The sequence below is a fragment of the Lutjanus erythropterus genome, chromosome 5 (genome assembly GCF_056507025.1).
Source record: "Lutjanus erythropterus isolate fLutEry1 chromosome 5, fLutEry1.hap2, whole genome shotgun sequence".
NCBI lineage: Eukaryota > Metazoa > Chordata > Actinopteri > Lutjaniformes > Lutjanidae > Lutjanus > Lutjanus erythropterus.
The window spans coordinates 29,962,349-29,984,164 of record NC_139321.1 but is presented as its reverse complement, the minus strand read 5'-3'; the positions used below and the strand labels follow the sequence as shown (position 1 = coordinate 29,984,164).

Here is a 21,816-nt window from a genome sequence, read left to right as displayed (position 1 = left end):
TCATAGTTTTGCCATTGTTACATAATTTTAATCAGCATATATTATGTGCATTACATGCCTCTCTGTCCTAGAAGAGATTCCTCCTCGCTGGGTGCTACTGAGGTCTCTCACCCACTCTTTACTATGAAAGGAGTTTTTGCTTGTTTGAATCAAGGAACTAATGATAGAAGATGTTGTTTTCTGGACAGATTGTAAAGCCCTCTGTTTCTCAAATTTGTGATGTTTTGTTATTTGGAAATACATACTGTAAATAAATTGTCTTGACATGTATAGCCTAATATCTGCATCAGTTTCTTACAAAGATAAGATAAAATAAGATAAGATAAATTCAGATGTCGCAGTAGCAGTGAGAATAAAACACAGGACAGGTAAAGGAATTCACCAAGCCAAGATAATAAGAATATAAATAAGACAGAATAATGATAAAGCAAAACACTTAACAGCTAGCCCTATAAATCTACACTAGATCTCTGAATGTGTCAACATATGTACAGTCTGTAAATGAATATAAATAAGTACATATGTACAGTCCATCAATAAATAATAGTCTCAGTCTAACATCTTTATCAGTAGATATACGTGTACATATATGAATAAGAATGAGTATATGAATGAATAAATGTATGCATCCAAGTGCAAGTGTACCAGGGTCCATGCAGAATTCAGTAGTTTAAGGTCCAAAGTGAGTAACAGCCAGTGCAGGTCTTAAAGTTTTCATGTGGGGGTCAAGCCTTGGTTGTGGAGTCTGATGGCTACTGGCACAAAGAACTGGCTGAGACACTTTGTGGTGTGCTGGGAGGGGGATGAGACTGTGGCTGAACGAGCTCCTCATCTTGGCTAGCTCATCACAGAGGGGAAGGGACGGGTTCTCCAGGATAGCGTCCAGCTTCCTACTCATCCTCCTTTCCACAACTACCTCCAGATTGTCCAGTTTAACTCTAACTACAGAGCTAGCCTTCCTCAACAGCTTGCTCAGTCTGTTGGCACGTCTTGTGTCGATGTTGCCATTGCAATATACCACAGCAAAAAAGGGGACATTGGCTACTACAGAATATCGGCAGCTTATGGCACATTTTAAATACATCTGTTCTTCAAATTGCAATAACATTCAAGTCCAAAAGGTGCCGACTATGTGAAGTGAGGAGCTGGACTTGTGGACACAGCTGAAATCTGACCCACATGTTTCAGGGGTGAAAGGGTCCCCATATCTGTGCAATCAATACTACTACTATCACAACACTGTATTGTATTGAGATTACATGATCTGGTCTTGTAACAGCTGCAGCTGTAGTCAGAGAGTCTTGTTTTTTTTTTTTTGTTGTTATGATCATAGTATGCATTATCAGTGTCGACTTTAATGATTGGTGGTGTTCTACACGCCATGTATAGAAGAGAGTCACAGAAGTTGACAGGAGGGTTTTATCTGTGGTCAGCGAAAGTCATGGTCAATGATCCAGGTTTCAGAAATACCATGAGAATTGAGCCCCTGTGGCTACTGCTTAGCCAGACAATGAGGACAAACAAAATCGCTCTTCAGATTCTAAAAAACTGCTCTATGTAACATTACATGGGTCGTATGAAGTCATATCTTATGATTAGCAAGCTCAAGTCCTGATGAGTAAAATCCCAGATATAGTGTGAACTGTGAGAACGGAGCAAAAGCTGCAACACTAACAGACGGAATCAACATCTGGTTTCAACATCTCTGACATTTGACAGAGACGGAGAGTATATCCTTTTCCAGGAGCATTCGCCATGTATTTGCGCAGCCTTCATCAGTGTTCTCTCGACCACGTCCAGACTATAAGTAGAACCAGATGGGAAGCTATAGAGTTCCTCCTCTATACTTCTTTCAAAATACAGACCTCCCAAGATGGTTTTTATTACACAAGACACTTGACAGTATGTATTGTATTATTGTTCTTGCACATTTGGCTTTGATTGAAAGACTCCAGCAGTGGTTCCCAACCTTTTTAGCTCATGGCCCTTTAAAATGAAGCAGTGTCATTTCTATGCTTTAAAGCACTTTGCAACATTTGTTTAGAGAAGTGCTCTAAAAATCCACATCACAGGAATTGACCTCTGTGTGGGCATTTTGGGAGTTTTGAGAGCATTTTTTACTTTTCAGATTGTTTTATTCGAGTACCCAGTGTTTCACAAAAAAGGAGAAAGTGATAGGGCTGCTCCCTAATAGTCGACTAAACCGTTAGTCAGTGAGTAGAATCTTAATTAACCAAGTTTTCATTAGTCAGTTGCAGAAAAGACAGAAAAACCTACATTTGAGAGCTGCGCCTTGTTGGTCAGGATGAACACAGAACACAGAAGTCATTAACAACTGCACTGGGGAAACACTGGTGTTTGTTTACACCACTAGCACAGGAACTTTGGACAGCTGGAACAGGAGTTTTTGAGATAATTAAGTTAATCAGACTCTGAAACCTGCTATGAGGGACACTACAGGCTATATGATGATACATCAATAATGTGCAATGTTCATGTTTTGTTTAATTAATTTAAATAGCCAGGATAATGTCTGGTTAATTAACAGTTTACAATAATGTGAGAACATTTTACACTACAACAGATAGCTTGACCACCAACCCAACCAACCAAAGTTGAACACCAACTTACTGGGAACTCAGAAATTCTGACTTCCCAGTTCAAATTGAATGCTCCTTAATTCACGAGTGCTGCAAGACGATTCAGAGGGATACAAGAGTGGAGATGAGCATATGTAACTCCAGTCTGCAGTGTTGCCCAGGTCAATCAAAGTTTTTACATAATGTCAACACTTCCATACACACTCTCACATGTGCATACTCTTTCTCTCTCTCTTCACTGAGTCTGTATCACACTTTTTTAATCTGTTGACGATGCGAAGTCTCTCAGGAGTGAACAACGCTCATGTTCATGAATTAATTTGCAAGTATATTTCATCCATCATGTTGATAAGTCTCTTATTTATTCCCATGTTTTGAACAGGACTTGTGTGATATCGCATTGTGTTGAAATAAATTAACAAAATGTTCAGTATCCGGTGAAGATTTTAAAAGAAGATTCTCTCTGCCGTGTAATTCAGTCTATTTTCTTGTGCACAATTTACTAAATTAATATAATCAACATGCAATGGCAAGTTGACTAATGGCTTGAACTAAAAACTACTAGTTGACTAAGAAAATCTGTAGTTGGGGACAGCACTAGAAAGAAATCCGCGAACACATGTTCTTTAGTATCTCTTAAATTATCTTGTGACGTTCAGATTTATCCTACACTAACTCCCAAATTGGACTAGACATTAACAGCCTTAAATACCAAAACATCTCTCAGAGGGGCTCAGTGAAAAGTAGCAGTAGTGCTCTTTTTTTCTTACCAGGCTGTCTCATTTTTTATGTTTGTCTGACCTTGAAAGCTGAGTGTATTTTGACTAACCAAAAACCGCACAGCAGCCCAGTCCCCACAAACATCACCAGCATGTGTAATAAGCTTCTCCAATAATAACAATAATAGATGTCTATTTTTACAGGAATGATGGGTTTGATTAGCCCTTTTGCTTTTCTCACATTCTGCAACAAAGCTGCTCGTTGGAAAGTGTGTGGAACTGACAAAAGATACTGTGTGACCACGCAAATAAATACACACACTCCACCAAAAGGAAAACATTTAGCTTTTAACACACATGTATGTGCAAGGTTATTAGAATTAATTTAGATGCACATTCTTATGCGTGCACACAAACACACACATTCATCACACACACATAAACTCACCCAGGAGAATAGATAAGCAGGCTCCAGGGACAGACAACTGTTCCCTGAATAAACAACCACTCCTTTGTCTGCTGCATCCCACTCATCCTCATCCCTTCCCCTTCGGTTGCCTCAAACCTCTCCACCTCTGTACACACACAAACCCACTGTGGAATATGTGAAAACTTACTGTCATGCCTCATAACCAACCATCTAAACAGAGCTCCTCATATGAATTTGGAGGGCACGAGACCCCCCCTCCAGATATGAATTGAGGTCTTCTCATTTTCACACATTAGCTCACCTGGATTAACATCAGCAACCACATTAACTGACAGTCATTCCTTTGCCGTAAGCGTTTTCCAATCCTTGGACTGAATGCCGTGTCCCTTTCTGCTGACTGCTCGGGAGCTGCACTGGTACGATGCCAGAGGTTTTTGGCTGCATGTAGGCGGACAGAGTGGATATACTTTGGATATACAGTATGTCTGGGGTGAAAAAATAGAGCAGTAGTTATAGGGCTATAGAAATTGGACTTTCTGACAGTTCTTCCTATGCATGTCAGCTGTATTAGATTGCAGGCTAGATATTGTTAAAAAGTCAGATTTAACTATGGAGATTGGACTATGGAGGTGTCAGATAAAGAAGACAAATGGCAACATAAGGAAGCAGATTCTTATTTAGATGTAATAGAATAAGGAGATGGAATACCTTTAATAAAGCTGTTTTATTTATTTATTTATTTCTGTCTTGCAGGTTGCAAGTAAGAGAAATGTTCCTGTAAGAGAAATAAAGTCAGAGGTGTTCATATGAAAATGCGGAGGGGGTGACTCTTGGCAGGGATTGAGAGAGGCACATTTCAGCCACTGGTAGAGTTCCAGGTGGCATGGCTGGCTCGCCTCATTAGAGAATATTATCCAGCATGCCTCATAGCAACCGCCTATGTGTCCCCCTCCAACCCCCCACCCACTGCTGACTGCTAGAAGGGACGTTTACCCTGGAAATCAGAGAGGAGAAAGACGGGAAGGGGAGAAGAGGATGACATTATTAGCCAGGAGCTTTGCGCAATCGAATGTCTTCTTTCCTTTTATTTCTCTCTCCTGCACCTCCTGATTGATGGGCAGCTCCAAATGTAATTACCTTGAACAAACCTCCAGGAAATAGATTGTTTAATATCAAAACGACATAATAGAGAAGAAATAATGGGTAGGAAGAGTAGGAGAGTTAGGAGAGTTTGTACAGTAACCGTAGAGGTCAAATTTGTAGGCATGTGTGCATGTCCACTCACGCATGTTCCCGTACAATGACGAGGTGTTTGTGAATTTCATTTTTCTAACATGAGAGAGAATGTAGACTCATAGGCAAGCATGGTATAAAAAAAAAAAAGGATCAGACAGATGTGTGGCTATATGTGGGCGGACCCAGCCCCAGGTTTCTATTGTTGTTCTTCTTCAAAAGGACCCTTGTGCTCTCTAAATCTCTCTGTGAAGTTTCTACAGAGTCAAAGAAAACCTACTCTTGAGTGAACAGAATATTGACTAGTAATACACACTGTATCTCAGCTGACCTGTTTAATGTGTATCAGTTATTACCCGAGACTGTAAAAAAAAGCAAACTGTCTTTTATGCCATTTTGGTTGTTCCAATACCAGTATTGGAAAATGACTCCATTACTGCCTAATATGCAGGATTGGGTTTCGGTGACTACACAAAACTGTGCACCGATCAAGTCCCATTTTAGCCCTGATGCTGGATCCAGTGATGGTCAATGGAGGAGAGAAATGCCCCAGTCATACAGACAGTAAACTGAAATCTGAACCTTTTTATATTTTGACTTGCTAGGAGTAGTTAAGTCCCTCGTGAGTATCCAAAATGCTATCCAAAAATAGTTTCAAAACATCTCTAAACTTCATGTGTCTTAATATTTAAATATCCAATGCAAAAGCAGCATTTTTTCACAATTATTGAAAACCAATTAAAATTCATTTTGTTTTCTGTAAATGGTCTCCATACCTAGGTCCTCCTCTTACAAATGGAAGAGAAATTATTAAGTTCCTACCATTAGAGCTCCAACTCATTACAACTATTTTCTCAATTAATTGTTTAGTCTGTTAAATGTCATTAAATATTAAACAGCGCCCATCATGGCTTCCCAGACCAAACAGTTCAAAGCCCACAGATGAATCTTTAATCACAGAAAACTAAGAAAACCGTCAAATATTCACTTTACGGAGCTGGAATCCCTGAATTGGCTTAAATGACCTAAATATTTAATTGATAATGAAAACGTTCTCCAATTACTTTTCTGTCAATGGAATAATCATTTCAGCTCTTCTCTCAACTACTGCTAAAATCATTCTTGCCCATTTGTACAATTGACTAAGCTCCCTTTCATGGACCTATATCTTGTTATCTAATCCATCCCAGGCTGGTCTCTGAATTATTTTATTATTATCTGGTTTACTATTTGAATAAATTAAACTAATGGTCTCATAGAACTATTTAGTGTCAAACCATCTTATTATTATTTCATATGTACTAACCCTCAGTGTTTTAATTCCCAATTAATTAAGTATGATTCCATTTTACGTTTATGATACTTACATCCACCGTGTTAAGGTATTCAGAAGTGTCTTTCATTAAAACTAAACTGAAACAGTTCTGTTTTCTAGCCCACTCTTGTTTGTGTCTGAATCCACAGCCGTGGCTCCCATGACTTATACACACAACATACTTATTTCTCACCATTCACCTTTTCTTAGTCACACTAGATTATAGGCAGTGGTGAAAGAAGCATTCAGATCATTTACTTAAGCAAAAGAAGAAAAGATACTCCATTACATTATTACATTGTAGTAAAAGTCTTTTAGAGTTTTACATAAATAAAGAACAAAAGTATTCTCAGCTAAATGTACTTAAAGTATCAAAAGTAAAACATCTTCTTTTGCAGAAAAGCTGCTTAGGAAGTGTTGTGTCATTGGATTATTATTACAGATGTAATAACATCAACATTTTGCCATTGTGACAGGTGGGGATGGGGCTAATTCTACCTACTATAAAATGAAGCATAGTATATTCTCTGAGAATACATTGTATCATGTAAGATCACCGCAGGTTTTGTATGTAAAATCTTCATATAAAAAGTATAATGTAAAATAATGTAAAATGTAAATACTCAACAAAAGTACAAGTACCTCACAATTGACCTTTCTTAAGTCCCACACCTTTGTCCTCTGTGCTCCAATAACAGTTGAACAAGCTTGGTACCAAACTTGGTAGGTTTACATCTTAAGTAAGCTAATGTTAGAAAAACATTAGATACCTAGCGAGCTAATGTTAGCAAAACTAACTAGCTAGCTAACAGTTTATGTAGATTAGCTATCTAGTTAGCTAGCATTTTGCCAACATTAGCTAATTTAAGATGTAACTATATGTGTCCTTTAAAGCCCCCCCCCCCCCAACATCTTTCAATCATTTTCACAATGTGATTTTCTTACCAATGTAGACAAGCTCAACACTTTGTTTGTGTTATTGTGTGACTTCAACTTTTTCTTTTTCCTGTAAAAGCAACATGTAGGGTCAAATCTTAAGTTAGTTTATGTTAACAAAACTCTAGCTAACTAGCAAGCTAACATTTGATGCAGAGTAGCTATCTAGTCAGCTTGCTTTTATACCCCAGCAACATCTTCTAACCAGCTTCAAAATATGCCTTTCTTTTCAACATTGACTTGCCTAGCACAGAGAATATTAAAGTACAAAAAACAGGAAAAGGAGAAACTTGACACTGGCATCAAGCTTGCTCAACTGTTATTGGAGCAAAGATCGAAAAGGGGTGGGACTTATAAAGGGTCAAAATGACATTGACAAAACTGAACTTGCAAAACAAAACTTTGTGCTTGGTGTTACTGGTCACTTTCTGAACTTAGATTAGATTGGACTTGGTTACAGTTAAATGTCAGATTTCTCTTAAATCAGTTTGATTAGCTCACCATTTTAAGCTGCAATATTTAGATTGTTTCCTACTTATCTACAGTATGTGAGATAAAAATTCTGCCCAGTAGCTTAGTTGTCTCAATAGCGATTAGAGTCAAAATAAATCAAAAATATTTGTAATGTTGGAAAGATTAAGTGCAGGCAAGACTATTTATTGCAACTGTGGCTGTATTTGATGTCAACTAGGTGTGGAATAATGTGGTTCTGTGTTGCTGAAACATTCTTAGAGGCCTTTGTATTTGTTGTAGTGTGAAATGAAACAAATGTAATGTAGGTGCCCTGATGACCTACTCACCCACTCATCCCTGTAGCATTACAGATTAGTGGTTGGTGAATGGAGCTGCCTGACTGTGTGTCTTTTTATATTTATGAAAGTGTAACCCAGTGCTCAGTGGCAGCAACTGCTTATTAACCCCATTTTACCCTCACATGATCTGCTACAAATGTAATTTAGGATTGATTTCAAAGTCCTTCTGATCTCCTGTAATGCCTCTCTTGGACCAGCGCCTGGCTTTATTTCTAAGATTTTTTACTGTGGCATTTTCACCATGACGGTTTGCACCACTGAGAGAAAAAATGAGGTGGCGACAGGAAACAACTGACCCAGGTCAGCCTCAAGCACAAAACACTGCCATTACATTGTATGCACCATATTGAACTGAGCTAGCAGGGCAAGAGCAACATAGTAATTTGAACAGTTTTTCCTCTGGAGTGCTGGATGCAGAAACCAAAAGAAAACTCCTATCATCAATCCCCCTGCATGTGACACAAATGTTAGAAATTTACCAGCTGTTACATTCCTTACTTATAGGTGGCAACATCAACCTACAAATGCAGGTCCTAAAGAGATAGTTCACATTATTTGAAGCAGATTTGTATGAGGTAGTTATCGATAGTGATTGTATTACCTAGAGATGCACCAATTTCAATATTCTTGGCTGACTCTAATTTTTTAAGGGTCTGACCTGCCAATTCCAATTTTGGACGATTCAGATTTTCATTCTGTCTAAGACCTATAATTGACAGCATTCAGAAATATCTTTGCAACTTTTCTTGTAAAATTGAATGTTCACAATGAAACGCTTACTGTTAAATAATTTGCTCCAAATTGCAGCCTGGCCTCATTATATTGTTATATTAAGATTATGTACTAGAGGGAACACAATCTTGCATGATTCTGGGATCTCGCAGGATCTCACAGGATGTGACTTCATGTGATTTTGTGTGGAGGCAGATGTAAACAAACCAGAGACATGACGTGGTGCAGTCGATTGCTATAGTAAACCTTTGAAGTGAGAAAAACAGAAGTTACACGAGTCTGGATGAGGAAATGTTTGAGGAGACACATCAACACAAGTTGTTTATTCTTCAGCCAGAACAGGAGGAGAGATTTGAACTGTCCCTCTGTGAACAGCAGTCTGCTGCTGGCTAACATTAGCCTGAAGAGCTAGAGAGTTTATCACCATCAGCTGCTCTGTCTCATTATAGACAGTCTTCTCTTTATCCTGTTCTTGGAATCTATTGCTAACATCATGAAAGCGTGTGTCTGAGTATGTGCTGCTGTGATCAGCGCTTTTGTGGGTGTGATGCTACAGTCAGTGTGTCTGCTGCGAGCATGACATGATCATCATGTGTATGAATATGAGCGGAACAGAATCTGATATGTGATGCTGACTGACCAGCCACTGGTCAGGGCTGGTCAAGCAGAAAATCAGCTGGTTTCGGTCTCTGCCGGGTCGAGCGGTGCATCCCTAGTATTACCTACAGTAGATGGCAGTGGACATGCCTTCTACTGGTGTAGGAGGTTAAGCAATACACTGCTGTGGACAGGATCAGCAGCAAAAGGCATCTTAGCTACCAGAAAAAATCAGCATCATTTTAAATGTACACTATATTTAGAATATTGTCTAAACTATACCTTGCCGTCAGTCAGTAATGTTACCTTGTTCTACAAGTTAACATAACTGATTTTGCCAGTGGAGTTTGGTTGGTTTGGGGAGAGCAATATTTGGCTTATATAACTGCGGTTTTACAGCAGTCAAATGGCTGTCTGACAGCAAGGTAAAGCTGAGAGAATATTCTAAATATGGAGTACATGGAGGAAACTGATAGTAATATAAATAAAACACGTTTTGCTGCTGACCCTGTCCACAGCAGTACGTTGCTTAGCTTCCTACTCCTGCTGCTTCTCCAAACTGGGGGCATGCCGAGTAAGTAATCACAACTTCATTAAACATGCAAACCACTGACATGGTCCTTGGTGTGCTGATCCCTCAGTCATGTTAAAAAGTTTAAGTTATAATACAAATCAGCACATGGTGCTAAAACTTCCATCTGCTGTAGATAATACACTCACCATCGTAAACCACCTCATACAACCCCGCTTCAAATAATGTGAACTGTACCTTTAAGTCCTGCTCTCATTACTTGGCTTTTCTATAGGTGGGACAGATTGGCATTTGTGGAAATGTTCTGATTGCACTGCCCTTGTAGAGAATCTGCAGCCTGATTGATGCAAAGATTAGAGTTTGTGAGAAACTCATGACCTAGTACTTTTTAAGTTCTTTGCATCAAAAGAAATTATTTTAAAAAAGGATGCCCTCTCAACTTTAGTGGGACACTCACTGTTGTGATGGTGCCACTAAAATTTTAATCGGTTGTTGTCACTTGTGGGGAAATTGTTTGTATGGCATTTTATACTGTAAAACACCCATAACTTTGAGATTTTATCCTCTTAAAAATGTAGCTGTGAGAGCCAGAAAGACAGGGAAAGTGTTTTTTCTGTCAGGGCTCCAAACTACAGGATGCACTTTTCACACTCTCTGGCAAAACAGTCAGATCCACCACTATAATGCTTTTTCAAATATACACTACACTATAATAAATATTTAAACAAGGTAAAATAGATTAAATTTTAATGTGGAACATAACAGCCAATCCCTCAGAAAACTGCATAAGTAAGTACGCTGGATGAAGTTCAGTGCCGTCGCACTTTGTCTGTGTCTAATTACAGCATACATTGTAATGAGCGGCACTGAAGGAGGGAGGAAATGTTGTATGTTAGAGATGAAATATGTCCTCGAGCTACATTGTTGAAACTGACGATGAGAGAAGTCTTGCAGAGCTGTAAATCCTAAGGAATAAGTAAATAATCTCCTTTATTACGCACACAGCTCTGCTACATGCTTCCTTCAGGTCTCGAGCTCTAAATGGAGGAGGATAAATACATTGGAGTGCGCACACACACACACACCAACACACACACACACACACACACCAACACACACTCCAGAGGGAGCATGAGCAGCATTGCAGGGAAATTGAACCAGCCGTGCCCTGATGTAACCAGATCATTTCCTACATGTGAGCTGAAATCTAGTTTGTTTTCCATCAGTATACAACATATGAACTCATAAGCACGTTTACTAATTTCACCACTGGAACAGTAGAGTATTGGCACGACAGAAAATGAAGTATAATTTCTATAGTTTTTTTTCAAGATCAATGTTTTCTTCTGTAGATACTGCGTTTCATTTTCTCAGTCCTTTTCTATGCAACATGTTTGGCATTCAGGTTGCTCCAGACTCCCGTCTTCCATCCGCACTTTCTTATCTTGCCTCCTGCTATCCGTCTTCTTTTCCCTCACCTTAACGTGCAGAAGGAGCCATCAATCGCCTGGCAACTAGGGTCCTTCTTATCACCTGTTCCCTCTCACTCTGACACCTGGTTAGAGACTGATGGTGAGGTCATCAATAGACATATGCAGGAGTTTCCATCCATTTTCCTTTAATGTAGTTCGCCTGGCTCCTTTTTTTATACTGTGTTTTCTTTTCTTTATCTGGCTTCTGTTTCTCTTTCCTCGTTTTTGTCCTTCAGCTGGTTTTATCAGTCCAACATCTTTATGACACCCTCTCCATCTTCAGGGACGTATTATGAGTCTTCTGTAATGTGAATATTTCTTTATTCTCCTTCACTCATTGTCGTTCTATTCATCCATTTTCTCTCTTACAGCAGATGTAAAGGAAACCACTTACAAGGAAATGTAGTATCTATTTCCAGTTAATGGTGTATACTGTAAAACAGTAAATATCATTTCTCCTTCACTGGATATATTGCCTGTTGAAATAGTCAGAATTGTAATGGAACTCACATAATATTTGCTGCTGTTTTTCTCTGTTGGCAGGGAATGTCACAATGGACTTTAAAGGTCCAGTTTGAATTGAGTCCAGAATTTTTGTGTTTTGGATCCTTTAGAATGAGTCCTTTATATCTACATAGGGCACAGGTCCTCTTCTTAAAATCATATCAATAATTTTTTTGAAATATATAGGTTAAACAATATTTTTTTAAAATATGTTAAATAATAATTAATTCAAATCATCATTATTAAATGTTATTTCATCATTCTTCTTCTCAGAGTTTCATAGAAAGGTATTTTTATTTCATCACCACTTAGTCACCTTTCATAATATAATTACTCTGTATTTGTCTTGTTTATTTACAGCAGTAGTTAGTCAGTTCTCTCAGAATTACTTTAACATTGCTGCTGCTCTAGCTTACAGCTAGACAGGCCATGTCAGCACCGTTTCCATGAAAAGTTCTTAAATTATGAAATAAAATTTGTCTTAGGTAAAAATGACATTCTTCATAAACTCTTCAAATATAGGTTGACGACTTAAGACGGATTACATTTTAGTTTTTTACTGGAAGTAACTGTGAAACCATGAAAATACAACTGAACACATTTGATGATATGAGATTCTATACATGAGTTAGAACAAAGGTAATTCAAAAATTACACATATCACATAAATCAATAGATCATTTGTGTCACGCAAGTCTGACTAGTGAAAGATCAGTGTTAAGTCCCCATTGGAAGTATAACACAGTAATTTGTCTAGTCTAAACATACACAGAGACCTTTCCGGTGTGTCCCCTAGGACTTACCTTACACTGAAGGACAGTCAGTGGCAAGAAACAAATACATTTTTGATCCCATTTGAATTTTGTCACAAATTACACATATGATATTTGTCAATTTAAAACAGAATTTTACAAGCCAAGAAAGTTGCTGCTTGTCGCAGATCTGTCATAGTTTTAGTACTCATGCGACTACATCTTGGTGCAAAAACACACAGGCTTTGTAGCCTCGGTGGCTGATGTTACCTTTTGGAAGGAGAGAATCATGATGTCTCTTACACAACAATTGGTTGTGTAATCTTTTTGATTATGCTTCTTCACTTTTATGACAAACAGTGACTTTCTTGACTTGTAAAAATATCTTTTAAATTGACTAACATCATATATAATTCATGGCACAATTCAAACGGGAACAAAAGATTATTTGTCTCTCATCATTGACTTAATTTGTCTGAAGGTCCCATGATGGGCCACCAGAAAAGGGTGTGGCTTTGCTGCTCTAAAAGTCCATAAGAATGAAAGTAAAAAGATTAAATTACACAAGTTATCCTGTCAGCTGTTGCTTAAAATGGTGTATTAGTGACACATTAACTCCATATTGGCTAGCTGAAGATGATAAAGAAATGAAACAGGTGTAATAAAAGGAGAACCTGCAACAAGGACATTTGTATGTTTGTCATCTGACAAAACAGCGGGCGTAACCAAGGAAATTACGAAGTTGAAAAAACTCAATTTTACTTTGCTTCAGTGTAACAGTGTCAAGTTTTTTTTTTTGTTTTGTTTTGTTTGTATGCTTTATTGAACAATAGATTTACAAACAACAAGGCATGTTAACTGTGGTATTTAAAAAAACCCTGGGCATGTGATGAGGAGAGAAGCTAAACATACAAACTAAAAGAGTGAACATGAGAAAAGAATAAGAATAGTAATTAAACTTACCAAAAATAGAAAAAGATATTAGAGTATATAAATTGTAAACTATATTACACAAATCAAGCAATAAATGAATTTACAGGTACAGGTATTTTTTCCCCTGTTAAACTGTATCAATAGATGTAATTGCACTTTGATTTGCTCCAATTTATATGTAGGCTTTTGGCCACTATTCTTGTTATTATTTGTATGGCATTGTTTTATATGTGCTAAATAATTCAAATCAAATAGAGTAGAGTAGATTCAGCATCTGTAAGTATCTAAAATTGTGCACATTTCAGCAGTTCTTTTGCAGATTTTAAATTCATACATTTTAGTGGTTTACAAATAGTTTGAACTCATTATAAAAACATTTAAAATGGATGGTGTTTTGATAAATTTGGATTTGTGCATGCAGTAATTTTGCCATTATGAGTATTGTGTTGACACTGTCAGTTAAAGTTAACTCTGTCAGTAGCTGCTATAGCAACAGAATACACAACTCAAACCAACTGCTGACGGCAGAATAGCCATTATTAAAGAAAAAAGGCAGTTGAAAGGGGACATTTTGAAATAAAAAATGTATGTAATCAAATAAAAATGATATACCTATTCTGCGACTTGACAGCCATATAGTCTAATGCAGTTCAGTACCACAGCTCTGCCACATTTTACTCCCTTATGAAGCTTCTAAAATAAAACTTTCTAAAGGTATCTTTATAGAGGGTGTAGTTAGAGGTGGTGTTAATGCACTGCATTATATTGAAATGTGTTAAGTGAAGTGTACCTCATGTTGGGGCAAGCAAAACATTACAAAACTTGTCGGTCTAATGCAGTTCAGTTCAACACCACTGCAGAATACAACCTCAATAATAAGCATATAGTAAAATAAACATTAACATGTCAGTCAAACCTGAACAATCATATCTTAGTAGAATGCATGTCTGAGCTGTTGTATTTCTCTCAGTTTTCTACTTATGTTGCTTGTTTATTTATGCGTTTCATGATTCTGAATTCATCAACTGTGTCAGCAAATAACACCTTCTGTAAAATATTTACCAGTGTGTCGGTTTGATTTTGTTTCACGTCTAGTATATTACAGTGTGTGTATAATCTCCAGTGAAGGATTTGTTTTAGTGAGCAGTGCTCCTGCATGCACATACACAGGTGCATAAACACTGCACACCCTGCGGCATAATTGTCAACTCCAAATCCTCTGCAGGTGATGTTGAGGCACATACTGGAGGGCAGCGTCATTTCCATTTCAAAAACCTCCATACTGCGAAGCATGTGCACATAAAAGCACGTGTGTTGGCTGTGGATGCCAGTGCTGCAGTGCAAATCGATATTGTAAATAAAGCTCCTCTGTTACTTAGATTTTAGACCCAGCTGTGTACATTATCTATGTGGTTATCATTCAAACAGCAGGAGTGACAGAGAGAGTGGCTCTCTAAAAACTTCTTAAAATATGCATGTTGTTTACAAGATGATTTATTCATGAATGGATGTGTATTCCATTATGTGTAGGCTGCTTGTGTGTCACTGGTGTTGACGGAGGAATCACTCAGGGAATAAGTACACAGCATGAAATGGAACCTAAAAGATAAACTCTGGGCTGAAATGATACCTTACCAAAGGTTGGCTGTTGGAACCATGTCTGTGTTTTAAATCTCATTGTGTAGGTGTTACTTTTTTCCCAGGGAGGATCTGCCGCATGATCTCATTCATATTCTCTTCTGCTTGCAGATTTTGATCCCAACCTTGGTATGATGGCTGGCATTACCCCCCTGAATCCCATGATGCCCGGCCTCAGTATGGTGCCTGCACCCCTCTCCCAGGATGTGCCACTCGTCAAGGAGATCATTCACTGCAAGAGCTGCACCCTGTTCCCACCCAACCCCAGTAAGTCACATTAACATGCTAATCTTGCACTGTCTGCCAGCAAAACACTCACACCGCAATGAAAGGCACATTATTGTGTAACATAAGCAGGGTTCATCATTAATATTTTTTTTTTCACTTGCCCAGTCTCCAAGTCAGGCAAGTGGGTTAGAAATCTACTTGCCCAAAGTCAATTTGTACTTGCCTCTTTTCGAATTGTTTTATTTACAAGAAACAAAGACTAAAGTTAATTGTCATGTTTAATCTCTGAGTGAATAAAAGAAGTCAAGCAGACAAACACGTTAAAATGTGCAATAACCAAACTACAGAGCGTGGACTGGTAGCTGCGGACGTGTCAGTTCACCTCCTGGGCACTGTCTAGGTACTTGAGCATGGCACCAAACCTTCCAACTACTTTCAGCACCTGTTTCTGGGCAGCTACAGACTCTCCCACAAAATTTGTGTGCATATGTGTATTCAGGTGTAAAATAATTAAAAATTGAGTGAAAAAAATCGAATTTCAAATCGAATTAATAAAGTACGTTCTTCTTCAGATTCAGAAGATAAACTTAATTGGTGCTTAACATTTGTCTGTCTCTTATTTATAAAAGTATATTAACTATTCATATTTATTGAAGCATATACAACAGACTTTTGTCACATTGTTACATGAAATTACACTGTGGGATAGCTCTCCTTTTTTTCACCGTATGTGTTTGCATCCCTAATGCATAATTTTGCCCAGAAGAGTGACAACAGCATGTAATTTGTTTGGATTTTCCATCTCCGTGAAGATTATGTTTTTGTTACATGTGTCAGAGCTAAGAAATGTATTAGATATTTTGCTCCGACTTATTCTAATATAAGAAACATCCATGAACAATATGGGAAACATCAATCAACAATGCCAAAGTGAAAAGTTAATCAGTTCTGTTTAGTGTTTCTGTCGTTCTCTTGCTGATCACTGTTGACTGTATTTACATTCACACAACAGACTTTCCACTGCAAGTCGCTTTGTATAATCTTGACTAGAGGTGTGCTGCACAAAGCTGTTGTTTATATTTATCTCACCTCCACCTTCCAATTAGCCAGAGTTAGAGAAGAGGTAGTGGGGGGTGCTTTGATTGATCCCACCTTCGCTTTTCAGATTTCCTGCCAGAGAAAGGTTTCTGCCTGGGGACTTTATTCAAACAAGTCTTGCATGCCATCTTCAAGGTGAACTAAGACAAAAGCCTCCTCACCACTGCAGCATTTGGGAGTTTACAATCCTTTCACAAAACAAAACCCACACTCTTGTATTCTCTTAGGCAAATATGATTCTTTTACCATACCTATAACACTGTCTTAAAGCTCTGATTGTGTATCTGTAGTGTGTGCATTATGGCTCAGTATAAACTGTCACTGTCACAATATGGTGCAGAGGGAAAAGCTGATTAAAAGTTTAAAATCTTTCTAGCTATTCGTCAGTATGGGAAAATGAACTAGGCACCTGGTGCACATATAAAGCCTAAGGCTGTATGAGGGATCAGCTTGTCAAGAAATTACCAAACAACTTTAAAGCCTGTCACGATCACTGTGACATAAGTACAACTTTTTCTGTCTTCTGTGTGACCTGGTATGCATACATGGATTTGAAGATTTACATCACACCTTCATGCTATGTCCAAGATTATCTGTACCCTAAAATCTAAAGCTCTTTTGATCCTTACTGATGCATGGACACAACACTTAATTGTGGACTTTTCTCATCTTCACACTAAACTTTGTACTTTCTCTACCCTGTGACTTTCTACTCTGTCCCAGTTCTCTTCAGTCACTTTTTTGATCCCCATCTCTACTTAAGATCTCTTCGCCTGTCACCTATTTCAGTGCCATAAAAAGAAGTAAATCTCTAAGCCAAGTATTTTGAATAGGCAGACATCTGAGGGAAACAGCTTGGCCTTGATTTTTCTCATGAAAGTCAAGTAACTCCGTAAGATTCAGCTCCACATTGTACACTTAAGCCACTAAACCCTGCGAGTTGTGTTGTTGGGGCCAGCAGCTCCAGGTAGCATCTCTAAAGACAAATTGGTCCCAGGCGAGGTGCCCAACTAAAACAATTCAAAGACTTATCTGCATTGGTGTGTCTGGAAGGGCTGTGGATTGTCACCAAGTCGCTTTATAATTTACATGGACAGCTAGATTCCTAGAGTGCTGTCTTTAGTTACCTTAGGATTGCAGCTCTGCTTTGTGGCAGTGATGTTGTTCTGTTGACCTCATTGGACCACCAGTGTGTTGTGTTGGTTTGAAGCCAAATGTGAAGCACTTGGAATTAGGGCTGCAACTTACAATTATTTTCTTCTCCACAAATAAAGTGAAGATGGAGCGTGAGATCCAGACACATGAATTGGTGCAGAAAATGGAGCTAAGCCTGAACGTAAAATGTCTCACGATACCAGTTAGTCTACCCAAATGATGGAAACTGAGCTGTTAAGCTGCTGAACTTCCCTTCCTAATGTCTGGGTTCATCCTCAGGGACCAGAAGAGGGTCAGAGTTAGAGATCTTCAAGGGTCCACCCTAGGGTTTTGCAAAGTCTACCAAATTGACACAGATGATGACCACAGTGTGACACAGATGTCTGGAGTGAAACAATGCAGTGGAATGATGATATCATTGCTGGATTTAAGAGGGTCTTTGTCCCAGTGCCACATGTCAGTAACTTAGTTGTGTTCAAAAAGAAATTATTAAACATGACATGGAGACGTAGTGCAGTCAGACAGACAGCAGCAACAGCTTCTTTTTATTTTCTCTCCCACATATCAAAAACAGAACTTAGGCAACAATTCTATGGCATCTCTAGAGGACAAACTACCTGAAATGCAGAAGGCTTTGAAATCATATTGCTGTGATGATGATGATGACTGTCAAACATTGCGATGGACAGCCCAACCCTACCCCAGAACCAATCTGGGACCCATATGGGTTTTGATACACATTTGACAGTCTGGTCTGTTTTGCATCTGGTTCTGTTACCATGGATATCAGGTATGTTTAGCTTTATATGTAATACTTTAGTAGGGCTGAAAAAAAATATATTATCGCTTAATCTGCCATTTATTTCACAGTTAATCCTTTAGTCTATAAAATGTCAAACAGTTGTGAAAAATGCTCATCATAATTCCAAGATGAGTCCAAGATGACATCTTCAAATTACTTCTTTTGTCCAACCAACAGTCCAAAAAAAAAAAACCTCTTCAATTATATCATCATCATCACAGAAGAGCAGCAAATTCTCACATTTAAGAAGCTGAAACCAAAATGATGAAAACAACTAATTTTATTTCAGTCACCTAATCAATTAACTGTTACAACTGTATATCTGAGTACATCAGAGAAGACCTGGCTGTGATCAGACAGTGTTTATCATGATAGAACAAACTGCATCTGTGGCCACAAAGTAATACCAAATGACCTACACAAGCAAGTGGCCCTGACTTGGAGAGCACAGATGATAGCAAATTAGCACTGCTAACATTAGCGGCCATGGCAAGAGATGATTAATCATTACTATAGTTCAAAATGACAAACACTTGTAGTGTACTTTATTATGCTCAATGCAACAAAACTGCAAAGCTGATTCTGAGTCACATTTGTCAACTGTCTCCATGATGGCAGGCGGCCATTTAAGCTGAAATAACAAGTGGATTAACCATGCTGTTTCAGTCAGCAAAAAGAATAACAGAAAAACCTGTATTTTATCAACTTTCCTGGCAAGGAGGATGGATGATATGGGTCACGTCCAGGCACAGGGCAGAAGGCTACTAGCATTTCATTAGGTAAAGCACAAAGCTTTATTTTGACAACTTGTAAGTTAACCTTAACTTGTCAATAAGGATCTGCTGTGAAATAAGTTTCGATCAGATCTATGTCTCCAAGTCAGGACATTTGTCGACTGTTCATGGGCCTGGGTCTCAATTTTCAAATAATAGACAGATCCAATTTGGTTCTGGGTACTACACTTCCAGGTCCAGGTCTGGGAACGTATTTTTGGACCCGTGGTGACCTCCAGTAGGAGTAGAACTGCTGCTTCTTTCCATTGAAAGAATGCTTCCAAGTGGAGGAATTCCAGGCATGTCTGACTTGAAGGTGACACAGGGGCAGACCCTGAAAATTCAGTATGGATTATACTGTACATCCCACCTTAGGATCCCCCTCAAGGAGCTGGAGGACATGGCTAGAGAGAAGGACATCTGGCATATGCTGGGAAACTCTGCAGTTGACACAACTGGACCTGCAGAGAGCAGTGAAAAATTGATGCATGGATAGAACACCTTATTGGGTATTGTCCAGCCATAGAGACAATGTCTACTCAGTCACTTCATAGAATAGGCACGTTACGAAATTCTATCACGCTGAAGGTAAAATGTCTTTTGAAATTTCTGGAAATAAGCAATTGGGCAAGTTATTGGTTATACCAGGTTGGTTTTTGAGCAGAAAAAATCAGTCAGGCCTCACATTAAAAAGGTAAAATTTCCTTGTAAAGTAAGTGTTATTACTGAGGATCATTTTACCGTCTGCCTCACTAAAGCATCTATCTTCTCCCAGTCAGATAGAGCTGAGGGGGACTGAGAGGAGAACACTGATGATAGAAGTGAATCGTTATTTCAAACTACATGCTGTCAAAAGTACTTTTGGATGCAAAATAATGATGTCTATGGATAAAACTCTTGAGATGAAAAAATGTTTAAAATGTTGCCATATATGGCTGCAACTAATGACTTTTAGTATTGACTTATCTGATATTTATTTTGGAAATAATAAAAAATGCTCATAGCAAGTTCCCATTGTCCAAAGTGATTATTTTGGGGTTGTAGACTGCTGGTCGGAAGAAACAAGACATTTTAAGATCAGTTAGCTATCATAGAAGGTTAAGAAAACTTAATCAATGAAACTAATGAAATAATTGCTACCTATTTTAATAACTGATTAATCCGTTTGAGTAATTCTTTAAGAAAAAAATGTGAAAATTCTCTGATTCCAGCTTTTTGAGTGTGAGTATTTTCTTTAATCTATGACAGTAAACTGAATATCTTTGGGTTGCAGAGGAGGAGGACATCACCTTGGGCTTTGGGAAACACCTGTCACCATTTTCTGTCATTTTATCAATTAACCAAAAAAATAATCTACAGATTAAACGACAATTAAACTAATTGTTAGTTTCAGCCTGAAAGAAAACCAGAAAATGTTCACATTTGAGAAGCTGGAGGCTTCTCTGTTTTAAGAAACCACATAATTGATTGCTTTTCAAAGTAGACTATATAGACTTCACTATGGCATTACAAGTTAGTAAATGTGATGTGGAAACATTTCCTCCATGTGGAGTAACATTATTTAATAATACTGTGGAATCTGTGGTACAACAGCCCCAAGTATTGGTCTGAACCAGAGATATATGAGTGATGCAGATGGTTTGAGGTTTATACACTACGCAAGAAACAAAGGGAAACAAAGATTGCCAGTGATATTTGCTAAAAGCCTGAATACATCAAAGCAAAGGCGTCCAGCAACAAGGTTGCATATAGTGTCTATCACAAGTAGTCGTCACCCTCTAGCTGCATGCACTCAACCTGACACCACATGCAGCGTCCCCTCTCACTGACCTGTAACTGAACAGCAACAACCCTACAGCCCTCCCCCAGCTCTTGTGCTTTCTCTCCCTCTTCCTGGTTCCTAAGTGTGTATAACCTGAGGATCAGTGTGCATCTTCATCAAGGTCTTTTCTTGTTGCATTCTTGTCCTTTTTTTTTTCAGTCGGACCCTTCACATTCAGCCCTTTTCACCTTCTCCACTGCCACTTCTTCCCACCCACCTATCTACTACAGGGCTAAAGTAGTCTAGTACCTTTTTCTTCTCTAAATGGATGGCAAAGACTTCTCATTTAAAATCTGGACCAATGGACTATACTTTGGTCCAATTGGACATCGAACTCTGTGTTGTCCATCTCTTTTACTCTTTCAAACTTCTGAAGACAGTCTGAGATAGATATTTTGTAATTACCCTCCAGGTTAGATGAAAAATGTTCTTTTTAGCTTTGAGGATACCAGCAGTGTGTCCCAGTGTTACATACATACACACTCCAATTAGTTTAAATAAAGACAAATATTTCTGGGGGATTTTTTCATCTAATTGCTGACATAGATGTCCTTAGGGCTCAAATAAAGAATTTGTTAGTTGTTGTAATTCAGGCATTTTTGATTAGTTTTAGTTGTAAAAACCTTTATTGTTTTCTAGCACATTAATGCAGTCATGCAGAAGGTTGTCTTAAGTATCTCAAGTATTATTGGGTTGTCTAGCCATTTTTAGTAATGACTAATTACGCGAAATT

The 21,816-nt window shown here is 38.2% G+C and overlaps 1 protein-coding gene across 3 annotated transcripts in view; it reads left to right on the top strand.

Annotated features, from left to right (window-relative positions):
• enox2 (ecto-NOX disulfide-thiol exchanger 2) overlaps positions 1-21,816 on the top strand; it is a 195,377-nt gene that overhangs the window by 116,045 nt on the left and 57,516 nt on the right. For all 3 annotated transcript variants that reach the window (XM_084719571.1, XM_084719572.1, XM_084719574.1), the window contains one exon: positions 15,317-15,472. In XM_084719571.1, the coding sequence (XP_084575697.1) occupies positions 15,317-15,472 (156 nt within the window). The remainder of the gene's footprint in view (positions 1-15,316; positions 15,473-21,816) is intronic.